Here is a 17,627-nt window from a genome sequence, read left to right on the forward strand (position 1 = left end):
TGGCCCACAGACTGGAGATGCTGAAATTACATTCCAGTTTCAAAAAGGAGACATCAAAGACTGCAACAACTAGCAGACCATCAAATTAATTTCTCATGCAAGTAAAATAATGGTCAAAATCTTGCAAGAAACTCTTTCCATGTGCAACAACAGCAGCAAGAATTATGTACGCAACATACTGGAAAGCAAAGAAAATGCCGGAATTAGCAGAGTCAATTACAAAACTACACGAATTTGCTACAATGTCGAGATTAACAAACTTGGTCCGAAGAAAGCCGATTGAAGAATTTAAGCAGAGATGGCAGCCATTCTTTGATAGATATGTGTATCATGCCAATAAAGTTGACTGAAACAGAAAAAACTGATAGATATGCGTGATTTAACAATGTTTATCTTCTAAGAAAGAAAAGGGTCATTGGTATTCAAACGATAATGCAGGAAAGCAGATGTAATTAAGACTTGAAAAAAATTAGGCTAGTTTGTGATTAGTTTAGCTTGTTTATATCCGACATAACTTCATAATGGAAAAATAGGTACAGCTATTAATTAAGGTTTATGTTTATAAAAGGGCATCAGTTAAGATATACATTAATAGATTACTTACTAGTTATTAATAGTCTTTGGAATATTTGTTAAATTTTGAGTTCAATATAGGAGAGGTTATCATGGGGTATAAGATAAGACGGTCTGAGTTAGCTTGGGCACAGACAAAGTATAAATTGTAAAAAGACAAATAAGTTCGGTTCTTGTAGGTTAAGTTTGTTGTAGATATCAGCAAAGCTTTTGACTGTGTGGATCATGAAAAGCTATGGCTGATTTTGAAGGAAATGGGTGTGCCACAGCATCTGATTGTTTTGATGCACAACAAGAGGCTACTGTTAGAACAGAATGGTCATTTATGCATTAGAATTTTACCTTGCATTCAATGCTCTTTTTGCCACAAAGAAATTACAGGAGTACAGGAGTACAGGAGAATCACCAGTGAAAATGCAGAGCCTCTGAGTCCCTGCCCCCTGATAACGCTGTCTTGAGGAGAGGGGAGAAAAAAACGTGCAGGGCTTTCAAAGGGGGAGAGGCCGCCTCAGGTCAAGGCAGCTTTGGCACCCACCCCACCCCAGAGCCCAATGGGCATCCCTTCCACGAGCTAGTGGGACTCGGGGAGGGGGGATCAGCAGGAAATCTTTTCCTGGTGGCGGCAGGCAAAGCGCGTGCGTGTGTGGCTGCACCCAGGCGGGTGAGTGCCCCTGGTCAGCCAGCCCCTGCCTGTTTTCTGGGTGTGTGGTCTCTCAATCACTTTGCCCAAGAAGGGCAGATTAGAGACAGGGCGATAATCAGCTACATAGTTTTTCTATAGGGATGTTCTTTTTAGTAGCAGATAGATAACCGCCTCTTTCAGTGGCTGAGGAAAGGTGCCATCAGTGATTGATTTATAATAGATACTAAGGATTCAATGATGTGGTCTTTACATGATTTTAGATGGGCACAAGTAGTGGCCTTCACAGATCCCAGGAGCTTGTCAACATCCATCATGGAAACTGGGTCAAAGTGTTTCATAAACAGACAGGCATTGTATCAGGCATTTGTTCCGGTGGACCGGGGTTACAATCATTGCAGAGAGTATTCTTGAAAGATTAAGTCCCATGTGCGACCTCGAAAGAGTTGGGCCAGCCACAATTTGGGAGAGACCCAAGGCAGTCAAAGAAGCTATGAAATCCTGGGGAGTGTATGTTGGAAGACCCTCAGAATAATCAGCCTGAATGTCTCCAACACTACATCTGAGAATACAGTCAGTGCCAGTGATAGTTTGCACTGGAAGTCTGTGGAAGCTGAAGAACCATAAACATCTCAAGTTAGAAATTTCAGGAAGCAGGGCTGTCTCAGTAAAGATACCCTCCTTGGCAGAGTTCACAGTGCTGAGTTAGGTGGGAAAATGATACAACTTGGCTCAAGTTAATTTTGTCAGTCCCAGTAGGGGCTGTTCGGGTTCATTTGGCTGACAAATGCCATGTCTTTCCATAAAAACTGTTTAAGATCCTGGGGCTGATTCTTCCCTTCACCAGTTGTTACACCTGTTTCTTCTGGCTGCTACACCTTTAAAAAGGTAAAGGAAGTCCCCTGTGCAAGCACCCGGTCATTACTGACTCATGGGATGACGCCACATCCTGACGTTTATTAGGCAGACTATGTTTATGGGTGGCTTGCCATTGCCTTCCCCAGTCATCTTCACTTTACCCCCAGCAAGCTGGGTTCTCATTTTACCGATCTTGGAAGGATGGAAGGCTGAGTCAACTTTGAGCCAGCTGCCTGAAACCGACTTCCGTTGGGATCGAACTCAGGTCATGAGCAGAGCTTGGACTGCAGTACTGCAGCTGACCACTCTGTACCACAGCTAGATTCAAGTTCAGTAGCACCAACAAGGTTTTGGGGGTATACATTTTTGAGAATCAAAGCTCCCTTCATCAGATACTCTCAAAAGTTTATACCTCAAAAATCTTGTTGGCCTCTAAGATGCTCCTGTACTTGGAATCTGGCTTTTCTGCTGTAGGCCAACATGGCTACCCCTATTCAAACTATTTTCTCTGTAATGTGTTGGTGCTTTTTTCCAGGTTGTGGGTTTTACAACATTTATAAGGAGACTAGAGAGAAATGGATCGAGCCATGTGCTGGCAGAATGAGCTTCCCCTAGATATTTTAGTTACTAAATTTGTAATGGATTCTAGGCCAGCAAATATTCTTTTGTTATCTGAATTCTTTGTTCAGACAGTGAGAGTTTGGGCAGCCTTTGACAAGACATCCTCTCTAATATGGTAGAGCCTGTCCTCTCTGGCTTGAATTTTTCTTCCTTTTATTGGTAATTGGGATTGATTGATACTGTACAAGACCTGTAGGTTAGAGGAGTAGAGAAAAGAAAGAAAGGATATACAGAATAAAAATGAAGGTAGCAGTATAATGAACAGACTGAATGGGGGAGTAAGCTTGAATGTTATACATATCAGAAGGTAGGCAGAAGCTAAACATTCCTTTTTAAAACAGACATTGCATATTAAGTTTTATAATATAAGCAATAGTGTTGTGAATTGCTTAACTATAATTTGAAATACTGAAGTACTTTGATGGGGTTAGTAAAAAAAAGTACCAGTATGATACAAGAGACCCCAACACTTGTAAAAATCATGCAAACTAGCCCTGTATTCTCATGGACCTCAAGCCAGGATTTGGCCACAATGATCTATGTTCAGATAACATCCAAGTTAGATTGCTTTAATGTATTTTATGATGCGGGCTGCCTTTGAAAACTGTCCAGAAACTTCAGCTGGTCCCAAATGCAGCAGCCAGGTTGCTGTTGTGAGTGGGATACAGGGATTGTATCACCCTGCGCTGAAAGATCTGCACCAACTCAATTCATTGGGCACAGTACAGAGCGCTGGCTTGGGACTGGGCTACGTGAAGGGCTGCCTTCTCCCCTCCTGTCTAACCTACCAGTTAAAACCTCCATCACAGGTCCTGTTCTCCATGCCCCTGCCTGTAGAGGTGAAGCAGTTGGTGACCAGAGGACAAGGCTTTGTTAGTGATGGCATCACGTTTATGGAATGACTCACCTGGCACCTACCCTGTTTGTATTTGGGCTGCAGACGAAAACCATTCACATTCACTCAGGCTTCTAACTGAAATGTCATCCCATCTTGTGTTTTGTATGAACTTGACTGGTATTCCCTGACTGTTCTGAAGCTTTTATGGTCACTTTTATCCACCTAAGATTAATTTATGTGTGTGTGGGGGGGTGTTTCTGTATAGACTAGGATGGTTTTATTGAGTTGTTCTTATTGCTGTATTGTTTCTCCTCTATCATTTATGATTGCATGTCTCTAGTTAGCTGCTGACAAGTCTACTAATCAGTAACTGCCAGCAAAGAGCCTGAATTTGATTTTTTTCTCCCTCTTTTCTTTCCTTCCAGGCTGTAAGCACGTGAAGGGCATCCTCCTATATGGGCCCCCTGGCTGTGGGAAGACCCTTATGGCCAGACAGATCGGCAAGATGCTGAACACCAGAGAGCCCAAAGTCGTGAATGGTCCTGAAATCCTAAACAAATACGTTGGCGAGTCGGAGGCCAACATTCGAAAGCTCTTCGCAGATGCAGAAGAGGAACAAAGGAGGGTAACTGCAAAAAAATAACATGATGTTATCTGTAGCTGGAGACCCAATGTGGTGTAGTGGTTAAGGTGTCGAACTAGGATCTGGGAAACCCAGGTTCGAATCCCCACTTCCATGGAAACTTGCTGGGTGACCTTGGGCCAGACACACACTTTCAGCCTCAGCCCTGGCAAGTATTTGGATGGGAGACCTCCAAGGAATACCAGGGGCATGGCGGGGAGGCAGGCAATGGCAAACCACCGCCAAACGTCTCTTGCCTTGAAAACCCCACCAGGGGTCGCCATAAGTCAGATGTGACTTGATGGCAAAAAAAAGATCTGTAGCTGAAGATTCAGACGGGGACTGTTGTTGGACATGCATGTCTCTTTCTGTTTTTATTTCCCCCTCCCTTTCTCCAAGGAGGTCAGCTTGGTGTACTTGGTTCCTGCTTCCCCTTTTTATTCTCACCACAACCCTGTGAGAGAGGCAGTGAGTGGCCCAAAGTCACTAAGCAAGTTTCAGGGCGTGTGGGAATTTGAACCTGAGTCCCTCCGATCCTAGTCCATTATTTCACATTGCCCCTTGGCTGCTTTTTGTCTGTCTCCAAAAGCAGCAGCCCCACATCCCCCCCCCCCCATAAATTTAATAATGGAAAATGCCCGGTGTGACATGATTTCAGTGCGATTCTGCCTTTGCGAATTGGGAAGTGATGAAGTTGAGCTGGGAAAACTCAGAATGTAGTTGTGCCTTGCTTTTTTGGGGGAAAGAAGAGGCAGAGCATGTCTAGGATGTCCTGTCTGATGTGTGGTTCTGGCTGCAGTGGCTCATACAGCACTGTAGGAGACCATGTGAGTCATCTAGGTCAGCTCCCTGATCTCCTGGAGAGTAGGAACCCTGTTCCTTCAAGAATCCCCCAAAGGTGCATGCCAAATTCTCCTTTCAAAGCATTAGAGGAAGCCACGGCTTCTCCTCTTCTGTGGCTGAACTGTTCTCGTAGCTAGGATGTAGTAGAGGGTTCACCACTCTGTCCCTGTGTACTGGCAATTCGAGAAAACAGACCTCATGGCTTGATACCTGCAAAGGGCGCTGCGGGCCGGAGAGTGTTTTTTTTCCCATTCAAAATGTTTACAGAGCTTTAAACAAGTCTCAGAGGCAACCATCACCCTTTTACTTCTTTATGATGTTGAGGGTCAGCTGGGAATACCTAACTAAACTTGGCATCTATGGACCAAGGAGGGTGTAGGAAAAACTGTTGAGAGAGAATGCTTTCTCGATGGCTATTCCTCCACTCTGGAATCCACTTCTACAGACAAAGTATGCAGCAGAATGTGGTGATCAAATCCTGAGGTAATAGATTGTCTACCATTTCAAGCTGCAGGTAGAGGAACCATTTTTGAATGTTCCTCTGTGTCTAATAAATACCCTTGCAAGGAGGAAAGTAGCTTGTCAGGAACAAATGTTCTAGCCCAGTTCATATTCTGCTGTTCTCTGTTTTTACTTACAAGGGAGCTTTTTTTAATGTAGGAGAGCATTACAAGATAGGATTTTTCACACAGCCTATACACCCATTATTTGAAGTACACCATCTTCATTTTGCCGCATGTATAAGCCATGGAAAGTCTAGACTCCATCTGGAAGTGATATCAAGATCTTTTACAAATTGGCTTTAGGTGGCTCCAGTTAGGGTTTGGGTAGGGTAGAATGGAGTTTCCCTGTTTCAATTGGGAACTTTGTGATTAAGTTGTTTTTATCCACCCTGAGCAGGTGGTGTGGGGCTCAGCTTTGCATGAAGCCAAAAGCCACATCTGAAGGATAGTCAAACCCCAGTGCCAGCTTCCTTGTCCTAGAGTCCTTTCTGTTGTGCTGTGCAGACTAGCCTGCTCTTATGTGATCCTCTCTGGATTACTGGCATGGAAGAAGGAATGGATCCATAATAAAGGCTAAGGATCCCACCACCTGTATATGACAGAATAGTATTATCCCCATATCACTGATGGGTAACTGAGGCTTTTTTTAGACCCACACAGTAAGTTTAACAAGATCTTCTGAAATCTGAGTAGGTGACTTTCCAGGTCATGCTCTTAACCTCTGTGGTGGCTTATATCTGACCATCTTTCCAGTAGTCTTGAAAACCCCATACTGTTTGTCTGTAGGCTCCTTGAAGCTAGCAGAGATGCACAGACTCTCCTGCCTTAAGATAAGAGTCTTGTTCAGTGGCCACTGTGGGGTGGGGGGATCCTCCTCTCCAGTTTCTCCAGCCTGCAAAATGCGCCCCCAAGTACTTAGATTCCCATCAGCTCCTGCAGTCGTGAACCTCAGCCTGTCGCATAGGCACTTTCATTTGGGAAGCCTCATTCAGAACCACACAGAAAAACGAAGGGGGCCAGTTGTGCCTGTCCAGTCACTCACGGGACTCCTCTGTTTCTCTTCAACAGCTTGGCGCAAACAGTGGCGTCCACATTATAATTTTTGATGAGATCGATGCCATCTGCAAGCAGCGAGGGAGCATGGCCGGGAGCACCGGCGTCCACGACACTGTTGTCAACCAGCTGCTTTCGAAAATTGATGGGGTCGAGCAGTTGAACAACATCTTGGTCATTGGTAGGAAAATACCTTGTTCTGCTTGGGGCAGGGGCTTGGCTGTGGTGTTCCCCTGAAACCCACCGCAAGCTGAACTGTTTGTGTTAGGAGCCAGTGACTAATTTAACGTCGTCTAATGTCTGAAATACAAAACAGGATAGCAGTTGGTATTGGGCAAGCGCCTACACTGGGTTATAGCAGTGGATGGGGAGAGCCTGGTTGGCATTCCCGAATGAGGAATGGTCAATCCCCTGACTACCTCTGGCATGTTTTGCTCTTTGAAAATCATCTGTCCTTTGGACTCTCTAAGGCTATCTTAGGAGCACCCTTGGGTGACTTAATTGAGTCTTCCGATCTCCTTTACCCAAATGCTGGTATGAATACTACATCTATTAATCAATTTTAGGACTTTTAAAAAATGTAATCCTTGGTGGAGAAGGAGGGGTGGTGGGGAGCAGACAGGTAAAGGTAAGTGTGAATGCCACCTAAACCTCCGTCTGGGCTGGTGCCTTTCTGTTGGTTTATCATGTAAATGTCTGTCCCCAGGGGGCTTTGTGATCTATTCATACTGAAGGAAGCCCAAGAGTTCATGGTGTTTTATCACCACATCTACAAGTGGGGCATGGTTTGGACCTAGCTGGTCCAATATGGAGTCCCTGTGTAAAGCTTAGTCCTTCATGGCTCTCGAAAGCTTCTACCCCCCAAATCTCGTTAGTTTCTAAGGTACAACTGGACTTGAATCCAGCTGTTCATCTGCATGGCTTCTATGCAGTCCCACATTGGGGACTGCACAGGCGCAGGCCAGCCACGGATAAGATTTGTCAGCTTCTAACAAAATCGAAAGTGAGAGTGCTCCCCCTCCCCTCGGGGCATGTAGCCTTCCTGCCCAATGGTCACATGACCCAGGGGGAGGGAGCACTCTCCCCTCCAGTTCTCTTTCTGCTGCCACGGAGAGAGAACGTGTATTTAGCTTCTCTTCATTATGGAGTCTATAAAGGCTCCTCTCTTCAAGAAATAATTAAGTCCGATTGTCACAGAGAAACTGCCTTCCTCATGTAAGAGCTGTGGTAGATCACTCAGAGGGCATTGAAGACTCGGACTGATCACTTTTACATGGAGTCTTCGGCGAGGTTACCTCCACCTTGAGGAAAATTCCCCATTCGGAAACTCGGCAAGTCATCTGAGGTACGTCTGGGTGAGACAAATCCTCTCTTCGGACCTCTAATCGGTGAAAACTGGACAAGTTTTCTTTCCCCCGTCACTCGGAACGCGGAGTTGCCTCGGCGCCGACCCGCTCCGGCACCACCTTGGTACCGATCGGCATCTAACTCACCTCGGCATCTCCCATCGTCGTCAATGTCTCTTGGCGCCGAGCAACGATGTCTATGGAGCTTGAGGATACGTCTCATGATTCCCTGGTTAATCCCTCTGCCTGTTCAGAGCGGGTCCCAGGATGCCCTGGTCCCAGGATGCCGTGGTTAGCCCCTCTGCTCCTGATCAGAGCGGGTCCCAGTGTAAGCTCTAGCCCTGCGGCAAACCCATAAACAGATTCCAGCAGACGGCAAGTCCACGAAAGCAGTTTTATTGGTTATAATCGACAGGTTTCAGAAGCCATATTTCAGAAGGACACTAGTAAGGGGCAAAGGTAAGGCACAGGCATATATGGAAGAGCAATAGGAGATAACTGGTAACCCAGGCAACCCCCCTCCCAGAGGCAGAAAGGAGTACTTGGCATTTCCCACAGTATGGGAATCTATGAAGACTAAACACGGGGCACAGACTGGCCTTGGGCAGAATAGCACAACAGCACCTGGAGGCAGCTCAATCACACTACCGCATACCATCCTCATGGCTTGCTCCTGACATTCTGCCCCCCTAAAGACCCCCCTCACCCCCCACCGTGGGTTTGTGAGGGTAGGCGGCATGAAATTCTTGTACTAAACGGGGAGCGGAGACATCACGGGCATGCACCCATTCATCCTGGGCGGGACCAAAATGTTTCCAGCGGACCAGGTACTGAAGGGTACCATAGCGAATGCGAGAATCCAGTATTTTAGCCACTTCAAAATGCTCCTCCCCCCCCCACCATTTCAGGCACTTCGGGTTGTGGTTCAGGATGCCATTTCTGAGAAGGAACATATGGTTTTAACAGACTGACATGGAACACTGGATGAATCCTTCTTAGGGACTTGGGCAAGGAGCCACAGCCACTGGATTAATAATCCGGGAAATGGGGAATGGACCCACATACTTGGCACTGAGTTTATCACACGGGCGGGTGGACCGTAGGTTCTTGGTGGACAGATAGACAAGATCCCCCACTTTGTATTCCTTACCGGGGGAGCGATGTTTGTCAGCCTGAGCCTTGTACTTTTGTTTGGCTCATTCCAGATTTTTAACCAGCCATGGCCAGGTTGTTTGAATTGAACGTACCCATCCAGCCACATCAGCTCCCCCCTCCTCCTCAGAAACCTCTATATGACCAGCGGGGCCAAACTCTTTACCATGGACAACCTGGAAAGGGCTGAACCCTGTGGATTGGTGAACCGCATTATTATAAGCATATTCAGCAAATGGCAACAGGTCTACCCAATCATCTTGATGGTAATTAACGTAACAGCGTAAATAGCATTCCAACACCGCATTTACCCGTTCGGTCTGACCATCCGTTTGGGGATGGAAGGCACTAGACAGTCCTTGTTCTACTCCGACCAATTTAAGAAAAGCCTTCCAAAATTTAGCCACAAAAGTTGGCCCCCTGTCCGTCACCATCTTGCACGGAAAGGAATGGAGACGGAAGACATGTGACACAAAGAGGCGGGCCAATTTCAGGGCGGAAGGGATACCTGCGCAGGGTACAAGATGCACCTGTTTCGAAAACATCAGTTATCACCCAAAGTACTGTCTTTCCCCCACTAGGGGGTAGGTCCGTCATAAAGTCCATTTCAATTATTTCCCATGGTTTTGAAGGAGTCTCTAATGGTTGTAAAAGACCGGGCGGCTTGCCCTGAGAGCATTTGGTTGCTGCACATATGGGGCAGCTGCGGATGAAGGAGTCCACATCCGACCTCATGCCCGCCCACCAAAATTGTCTTCGTAGCAAATGCAATGTCTTGAGAAACCCGAAATGTCCAGCGGTCTTGGCGCCATGAACCAAACCCAAAACCTCCCCCCGCATTTTTTCTGGAACATACAATTTAGCATCTTTGTACCAAAAGTCCCCGCTTTTAATGAGAGTAGCCGGAATGGTCTGCGAGGACAGTTCCGCTTGATAACTGCGAAGAAGGGTTTCCTTAAAGGAATTAGTCAGTCCGTCCACCCCGTCCGGGGTTGCTTCGGCAGGCAGCGTGACCGGGGATGGAGCCGACACAGGTGCAGGGAGCGACTGAACAGGGCGCTTGGGTCCCTGAACCTTGGGGACCGTGGCCCCCCTATTCCAGAGCAACTGAACAGGGCGCTCGGGTCCCCGAACCTCGGGGACCGTGGCTGTCGGTCGCTCAGGGTGAGGAGGAAGTGAGGCGGGTGGAGCTGCTGGCTCAGCCGGGTGTGAGGCTTCCCCCCACACACCGAAAGAGGCGGTGGGGATCGGGTCTGAGAACGGGTTTGTACGGCCAAAGTGGGCAACAGACCTCGTTGGGCAGGGGTGAAGAGCGACTCTGTGGGCCGATCAACCTTGGTGGGATATTGGGGAAGTCTGGACAAAGCATCAGCCAGAAGGTTTTGCTTCCCTGGTACATATTTTAGGACAAACCGAAACTGGGCAAAGAAGTCCGCCCAGCGCACGTGTTTCGCGGACAACTTGCGAGCCCCCGTTAGGGCCTCTAGGTTTTTGTGATTGGACCACACTTCAAAGGGCAGCTTGGAACCTTCTAAAAATTGCCTCCATGTCAGGCTGCTATCTCGGTTTCAGTATTGTTTCTGTGTCGGTACTGTACTGTCTAGCCTCAAGGCCGACCACACATACCAAGGCCTGGGAATACTGCTCCTGGGAAAGTTGACTCTGTCTGTGTATGCTGATGTTGTATAATCTCCCGCCATTTACTGCCTTATATTATCGTTCGGCTAGTAAGACTCTCATAGCTGCCATAGTTCCCTGTATGCACTGTATTGCCTTTTTGACCAGTAAAAGCCATCTGCTTGGATTCTATATGACTCTGTGGTGATTTCTGGTTCGAAGGGTCAGGAGCTTACACTCCACACTGTCAGTGCATGCTTCACCACAGCGGCTTCCTTTTCCCAAACAGCCCAGTTGAGTTCGGATTGAGTGAATTTTTTGGGAAAATAGGCACACGGATGTAGGTGCCCATCCTCCCCCCGCTGCAGGAGTGCACCCCCCATTGCTACGCCGGAAGCGTCTACATGCAGTACGAAGGGTTGCAGTCCGAGTGCTGCAAAACAGGTTCAGATGTAAAAAGCTGCTTAAGACTATCAAAGGCGGCTTGACACTGAGGGGGTCCACTCCACTCGGGCGTTGGGTAAGGTGGCTGTATTCCCCTTTCCCTTAGTCTTAAGGAGGTTTGTGATGGGTAGTGCAATCTGAGCAAAATGTGGGAGGAACACCCTGTAACGGCCTCTCGGAGCCTACAGCCTCTCGGCGCCCACGGCCTCTTGGAGCCTACGGTCTCTGCGCCCACGGTTTCTCAGCGCCCACGGCCTCTCGGCGTCCACGGCCTCTCGGTGACCCTCTCGGCGCCCACGGCCTCTCTGCGCCCATGACCTCTCGGCGCTCACGGCCTCTCGGAGCCTACGGCTCTCGGCACCCACGGCCTCTTGGCGACCCTCTCAGCGCCTCGGCACCCATGGCCTCTCGGCGCCCACTGCCTCTTGGCGCTCACGGCCTGTCAGCGCTCACTGCATCTCGGCGCCTACGTTCTCAGAGCCTACGTTGCTGAGGCAAAGACTCCCCCTGGAGACTCTTCCAACTAAGGTCTCCTTCTACATTAAAGGGTATGGTCCATTCCGAGTCCAATGCAATGGCTACTCAGGTCTCTGACTTGGAATTCCACACCTCGCAACCCTCACCTGCGGACATTGCAGGAAATACTAAATCACATACCCTCCGGGGGATGTGAGATTATATGTAGAATTGATCCGTCTGGCTAAGGTTCTAATATATATTCCCCCCCTGACGTCTCGGATGACGACCATCATGGGTATATTACTTTCCTCTGAAGCAGGTCCTGTGGTCCTTCCAGTGATACAAGCATTTGGAGGTGGTGGATTCTAACCGGACCAAGCCATTTTTGCTGCCCTCTTCAACAAAGGAATTGAGAACCTGTACAAGATCTGCCGTGAGGACGGTGATTTTCTGTACCAGTAGCCTGTCCTAAATTTTATGGTGGTCGAAGCCCTGTCGGGCAAATATAAATCGTGTTCACATTCCTTGCCCCTAACCGGGAGGGACGCAGACTGGAGACTTTACCCAGAAAAATGCCATTGGCCTTCACATTTCTATTTCATGGCAATCATGGCCAGATACTAATATGCCCTCTGGGATGGAATTTCATCTCAAATTAGTACCCTACCAGAGGATCGACGCCCATCACACTACACTGCTTGGAGCATAAACATGACCTTCGACAGACAGCAGTTTATCACGGTGCGTCACGTTGCGTACCCTTCCAGCAAGGTCATGGCCTCGTCCATAGTCCTTCGGAGGCATGCTGACTTAACCAGCTCACCCTTCCGTATGACACTCGGTCATGTATCTAGCACCTTGCCCTTGAGGGCACCTCCGTTGCGTATTGGGAAACCACCCCTTGAGAGCACTTCGCTCTTCAGCGATTAAACGATGCCTTTCTTGATCGTCTCAAGAAGGATAACCGCTAAGTCCTTGGGCATCACCCCACTGTGCCAACTTATAGCCAAGATACTTTGGCAACCAGTCTCAACCATCCCGCCTATACAGGTACCAAGGTACCTTCCACCTCCATTCTCACTTCTGCCTAGCAGGATAGAGAGTTTTTGGGCACACCTAGACCCAGGAAAGGATCCTAGCCCATCTCTCAACCGCCCTACAAACCTAAGCAGGCGTAGCTAGACACTCAAGTGCTTTTCACAGACCGGTTATCTGGTCGTTACAGTATATGATGTCCATCACTGATGGTAATTGGTTTCTCAAAATGATAAAGCATGGATGCTTTATTGAGCTCGAGACGCTGTTTCCCTACCTCTTTCCAGCTTGCACTATGTCGCCGGCTCCCGCCCAACTCCTACAGGAGGTTTGGGAACTTCTACGGAAAGGGGCCATCCGGGAGGTCCCCTCTGAGGACTGGGACTACAGGTACTATTCCCGTTTCTACCTAGTTGACAAAAATAAGGGGAGTGTCCCTCTCTAGACCTGGGGAATTGACGATGCTGTCAAGATCCACAAATTCATATGTTGATCATATCCAAGGTCCTGCCACTCCCAGATGAGCAGATGTGGTTTGCCGTTGGGCTTGCGTGATGCATATTGCACAATGCAATCCACAAAGACTGCGGTCTCTGTTGCGTTTTCTCTGCAAGGGCAAGCACTATGGATATGCAGTTCGCCCTTGGTCATGCTACGGTACCTTGCACCTTCATGAAGTGCTTATCTGAGGGAGTTACACACCTGGCCCTGCAGGCATGTGTCATTTTCCATACTTAGACGACTGGCCGATAGTCGGTTACTCAGAGCTTGCCTTTGCTAGTCAGGTGGAAGTTTTTATTTTCCGTCCTAACCGACCTGGGTCTCCTGGTCAACTATAAAAGTCTCCATTGACCTCTTCTAAGGCCATAGATTCATGGTACCCACTTGCACTTGGCCACAGCTAGAGCTTACCTTCTAATACAGGGAATATGCTCCATTTGAAAGTTAGTTAACCTGTTCTAGACAAGGTTCCAAACGACCCCTAAAATTCACTACTTGAGACTCATGGCTTTCTCCACTGCAGTTGTTGTCTTTGCTCGTCTGCGGTTGTTCCCCTTGCACACTTGGTTTTCTGACAGCATTCCAGCTGAACATTGACCCTCAATACAAAGAGCAGTCTATCCCTACATCGGTTATTGCCTCTTTGGACTGATGGTCCTCTTGGCCGGTGTTGCCCTTTCAAACACCTGCTCCACAGGCTCGTTTATTCCTGACACCTTCTTATCAGGATGGGGAGCTCATTGTATGGCTCTTAAGGCCCATGGTGTATGGCCTGCTCAAGAGTCTACCCTGCACATTAACTTTCTTGAGCTCCATTCTATTAGGCTTGCTCTCTATTCCTTTGTAGGGGTCCTCGAGGATCGACATGTTCAGGTCACAACGGACAGCACCACCCAGCACAAACAGGGCAGCACAAGGTCCACTTGCTGTGCACAGAAGCCATTCCAGTCTGGGACTGGCCATAACACATGGCTCCTCTGTCACTGCCATTCACATCGCACGAGTAACATTCTCGTAGACTTCGTAAGTTATCATCCTGAAGATTGTCACAAACTCACTGTAGACTCACGTCTCTGTTACCTCTTCCTCATCTGGGGCACCCCGCAAATGTATCTCTTGTGACTCAGCACAATTCAGCGTGTCCTCAATTGTGCTCCAGAGCGGGGGAGAGCCCAGGCTCCATGGGGGACGCATTCCAAATGACTTGGTCAATTCCCTTCCCCTTCCCCTTGCTGGGCAAGGTTCTGGCCAAGATCTGGACAGACAGGACAAGTGGCATCCTAGTGGCACCATCCAGCCCAGGAGATCTCAGTTCACTATTCTAATGCCCTGACACAAGGTAGTACTGTTCCTCCTCAAGATATTTTTCACATTCCTTCCAGAATCAAGCTGGCAGCATGGAGAATTCTGTGTAATCTATGGTCAGATAGGGTGGCTTAGGTGCTGCTGCACCCCATTAAGTTGTCCACGAGACGTTTTTCTTAATGCCAAGCGGAAACTTTTTTCCCTGTGAGCTGCTGACAATGGTTTGTCCAGAGCTGCTTCTCTCCTCAATTTTTGACTACCTCATATGTTTAATGATGCTGGACTGTTCAATCCCTCGACTACTGCTCGGCCCTTCACACTGCATTGGACTCTCTTTTCTGTGTTTTTTTCACACCCAGACTCTCAGAAGTTTTTTTTTAAGGGGACATATCAACCTCTATCCCAGGGTATCTCCACCTGTTCCTCAGTGGAGCTTTCCCTTCAGGTTGTCCCAACTCATGAAACACCGTTTGAGCCTTTGGCCACCGGGGGCCTCTCTTTGCTATCCCTATGAGACTGCCTGTCTGGTCACAATCACCTTGGCCAGTCATGTCAGGGATTTAACGGCTCTTGTCGTTCCTCACTGTTTACTAAGTTTCACGCTGATTAAGTGGTGTTGAAACCCGAGCTTTCTATCTACACAAGGTATCGTCTTACCTATGTTATTGCAGACCCCTTCTTCCGATGCGGAGAGGGCTCTATACTTTTAAATGTACGGAGGGCCCTCCCTTCTTATTACAACGAACCTTGCTTGCAGGGAAAACAGTAATATGTTATTGCTGTAGAGACCACCATAAGGGTCACCTAGCCTCCCAGCAGACCCTGTCCAGGTGGATTACCTCAGCCATTAGACTGTCTTGTGAGAGAGCACACGTGGATTGCCCAGACATGATCAAGGCGCACTCCGCAAGAGCTTACGCTGCCTCTGTCGCCTTTTCGTCTAAAATCGACCTCCGAGACATCTGTCGAGAGGCGACGTCGTTGACCCCTTCTACTTTCATGAAGCAAAACTATGCGGTCAATGTGGTTTCATCTAGAGAGGCAGCAGTGGGACTTGTAGTCATTGTTCGGTGACTGGGACAGTCACACCCACCATCCGGGCAACCGAGCTTGCTACTCTCCCAATGTAGGACTGCATAGAAGCCACGCAGATGAAAACAGAGTTTTGCTTACCTGTAACTGTTGTTCATCTGGTGGATCTTTTATGGAGTAACCCATCCCTCCCTCCTTCCCCGCTGTGGGACCTCTCCGCAATCATGTGGTTTTTGGTTCCGTGGCGGCAGGTTGGAGAACTGGAGGGGAGAGTGCTCCCAAGGTCATGTGACTGTTGGGTGGGAAGGCTACATGCCCCGAGGGGAGGGGGAGCACTCTCACTTTCGATTTTGCTAGAAGCTGACAAATCTTATCCGTGGCTGGCCTGCGCAGTCCCCAATGTGTTACTGCATACAAGATCCACCAGATGAACAACAGTTACAGGTAAGTGAAACTCTGTTTTCTACTGCAGACCAACATGGTTACTCTCTAAAACTTTCTTTATGGCTTGAATCTCCCTAGGCAAAAGATAAGGGAGAGCTTCTTCCTCGTGTCTTGAGAATTTATAATCTGCCCTTCAGAGTCCATCCCCCTCTGGGTTCATTCACAATCTTCCTGGCTCAAAAGGAAGAAAATATTATCTAGCCTTTTGGCTGTCCCAGTCTCTGTCCCTTTAGGTGTGATGTTCTAATGAATATCTTAGATGATAAATCTTTTGTTCCACTCTGGCTGGGTCCATTTGCTTCTGTATGTACTGAAGGGAAGGGGCCGTGGCTCAGTGGCAAAGTGTCTGCTTGGCACACAGAAGGTCCCAGGTTCAATCCCCGGCATCTCCAGTTAAAGGGACTAGGCGAGTAGGTGATATGAAAGGCCTCTGCCTGAGGCCCTGGAGAGCCGCTGCCGGTCTGAGTATACTGACTTTGATGGACCGAGGGTCTGAGTCAGTATAAGGCAGCTTCATGTGTTCAAGTGTTCTATAGTGGGGACAGAGAGGCCTCATCTCCTCTAGTTTTCCTTTTGCCGCTATTTTACCAGCATGAAAACCTTCTGGAACCTGTGTGGAATGCAGCCCCAATTATTAAAAATATTGAGATGAATTATAGGGTGGAGGGCATTTCTCCTCACTTAGGGTCACAAATGCTTGTAGTAAGTTTTTTTCCTTCCAGCTCAAAAAAGTGTGCCTTAACCTCAGATTATTAAGCTAATGCTTTAGTTGACTGATCTCGCCATTAAAGGTTGAAGCTAAGGTTGCCAACTCCAGGTGGGGGTTGGAGTTCTGGAATTACAACTGATCTCCAAAATATGAAAAGCTGTTCCCCAGGAGAAAATGGCAGCTTCAGAGGGTGGAGTATATGGTATCACATTCCAGCCAAGTTTCCACCCCCAAATCTCTAGGAATTCCCCAATTTGGAATTGGCAACCCTAGTTGAAGGCAAACAAAAAACACAATATGTGAAAACAGGTACAGCTACAATTGCGCCTTCCCCCTTTGTAATTCTTCCACCATGTCTGGTCAGAGAAATAAATACGACATTTTGTTGATTACGCTGAAGAGCCATCAAGAACTGGTTTTCAAGTTTCCTTGCTCTTCTTTCCTTTTTGTCGCTGTCCCTTTAGTTCATGTGGACAGTGGGATGAGCGGGTAGCTTGTTATTTCAAAACCTGGATATGTTCAGGTCAGTGAGCTGACAACACTGATGTGCGCATGAGTGGATAACACCCGAGCATGACCTGTCCCGAAAGTAGTTCTTGAATTGGCTCTTGGCCTCACAGGGCAAGGAGGAGGATGAACAGCCGCCAAACATCCCGATGCCTTTTATCATTTGGACTTGACACGTAGTGACCTCTATGAACTAATCCGAGAGATGGCTCTGATCTCAACTTAGTGAAGGCTCCTTTTAGGGTTTTTAATAAGCCTTTCTGTTTGGTACATAGGTATGACCAACAGGCCGGACCTGATAGATGAGGCTCTTCTGCGACCTGGACGCCTGGAGGTGAAAATGGAGATAGGTTAGTAAGCAATGGAAACATTAATGTTGTCGGATGTTATCAAAGCCCATAAGCTTATTGTGGGTGAATCGTGATGGTCTGCTTGGGGTGGGGGTTGTTACTAGGCAAGTGTGCATGTTCTGTGTTTGTCATCTGGGGCCTTAAAGGGGGGGGAGGGGGCTGCTTCTGTAAAATT

The 17,627-nt window shown here is 47.9% G+C and overlaps 1 protein-coding gene across 1 annotated transcript in view; it reads left to right on the forward strand.

Moving 5' to 3' along the window:
- NSF (N-ethylmaleimide sensitive factor, vesicle fusing ATPase) overlaps positions 1-17,627 on the forward strand; it is a 126,566-nt gene that overhangs the window by 75,349 nt on the left and 33,590 nt on the right. The window contains exons 9-11 of the mRNA XM_056863330.1: positions 3,956-4,155; positions 6,567-6,732; positions 17,378-17,452. Of these exons, the coding sequence (XP_056719308.1) occupies positions 3,956-4,155; positions 6,567-6,732; positions 17,378-17,452 (441 nt within the window). The remainder of the gene's footprint in view (positions 1-3,955; positions 4,156-6,566; positions 6,733-17,377; positions 17,453-17,627) is intronic.

Source organism: Euleptes europaea, chromosome 18, assembly GCF_029931775.1.
Source record: "Euleptes europaea isolate rEulEur1 chromosome 18, rEulEur1.hap1, whole genome shotgun sequence".
NCBI lineage: Eukaryota > Metazoa > Chordata > Lepidosauria > Squamata > Sphaerodactylidae > Euleptes > Euleptes europaea.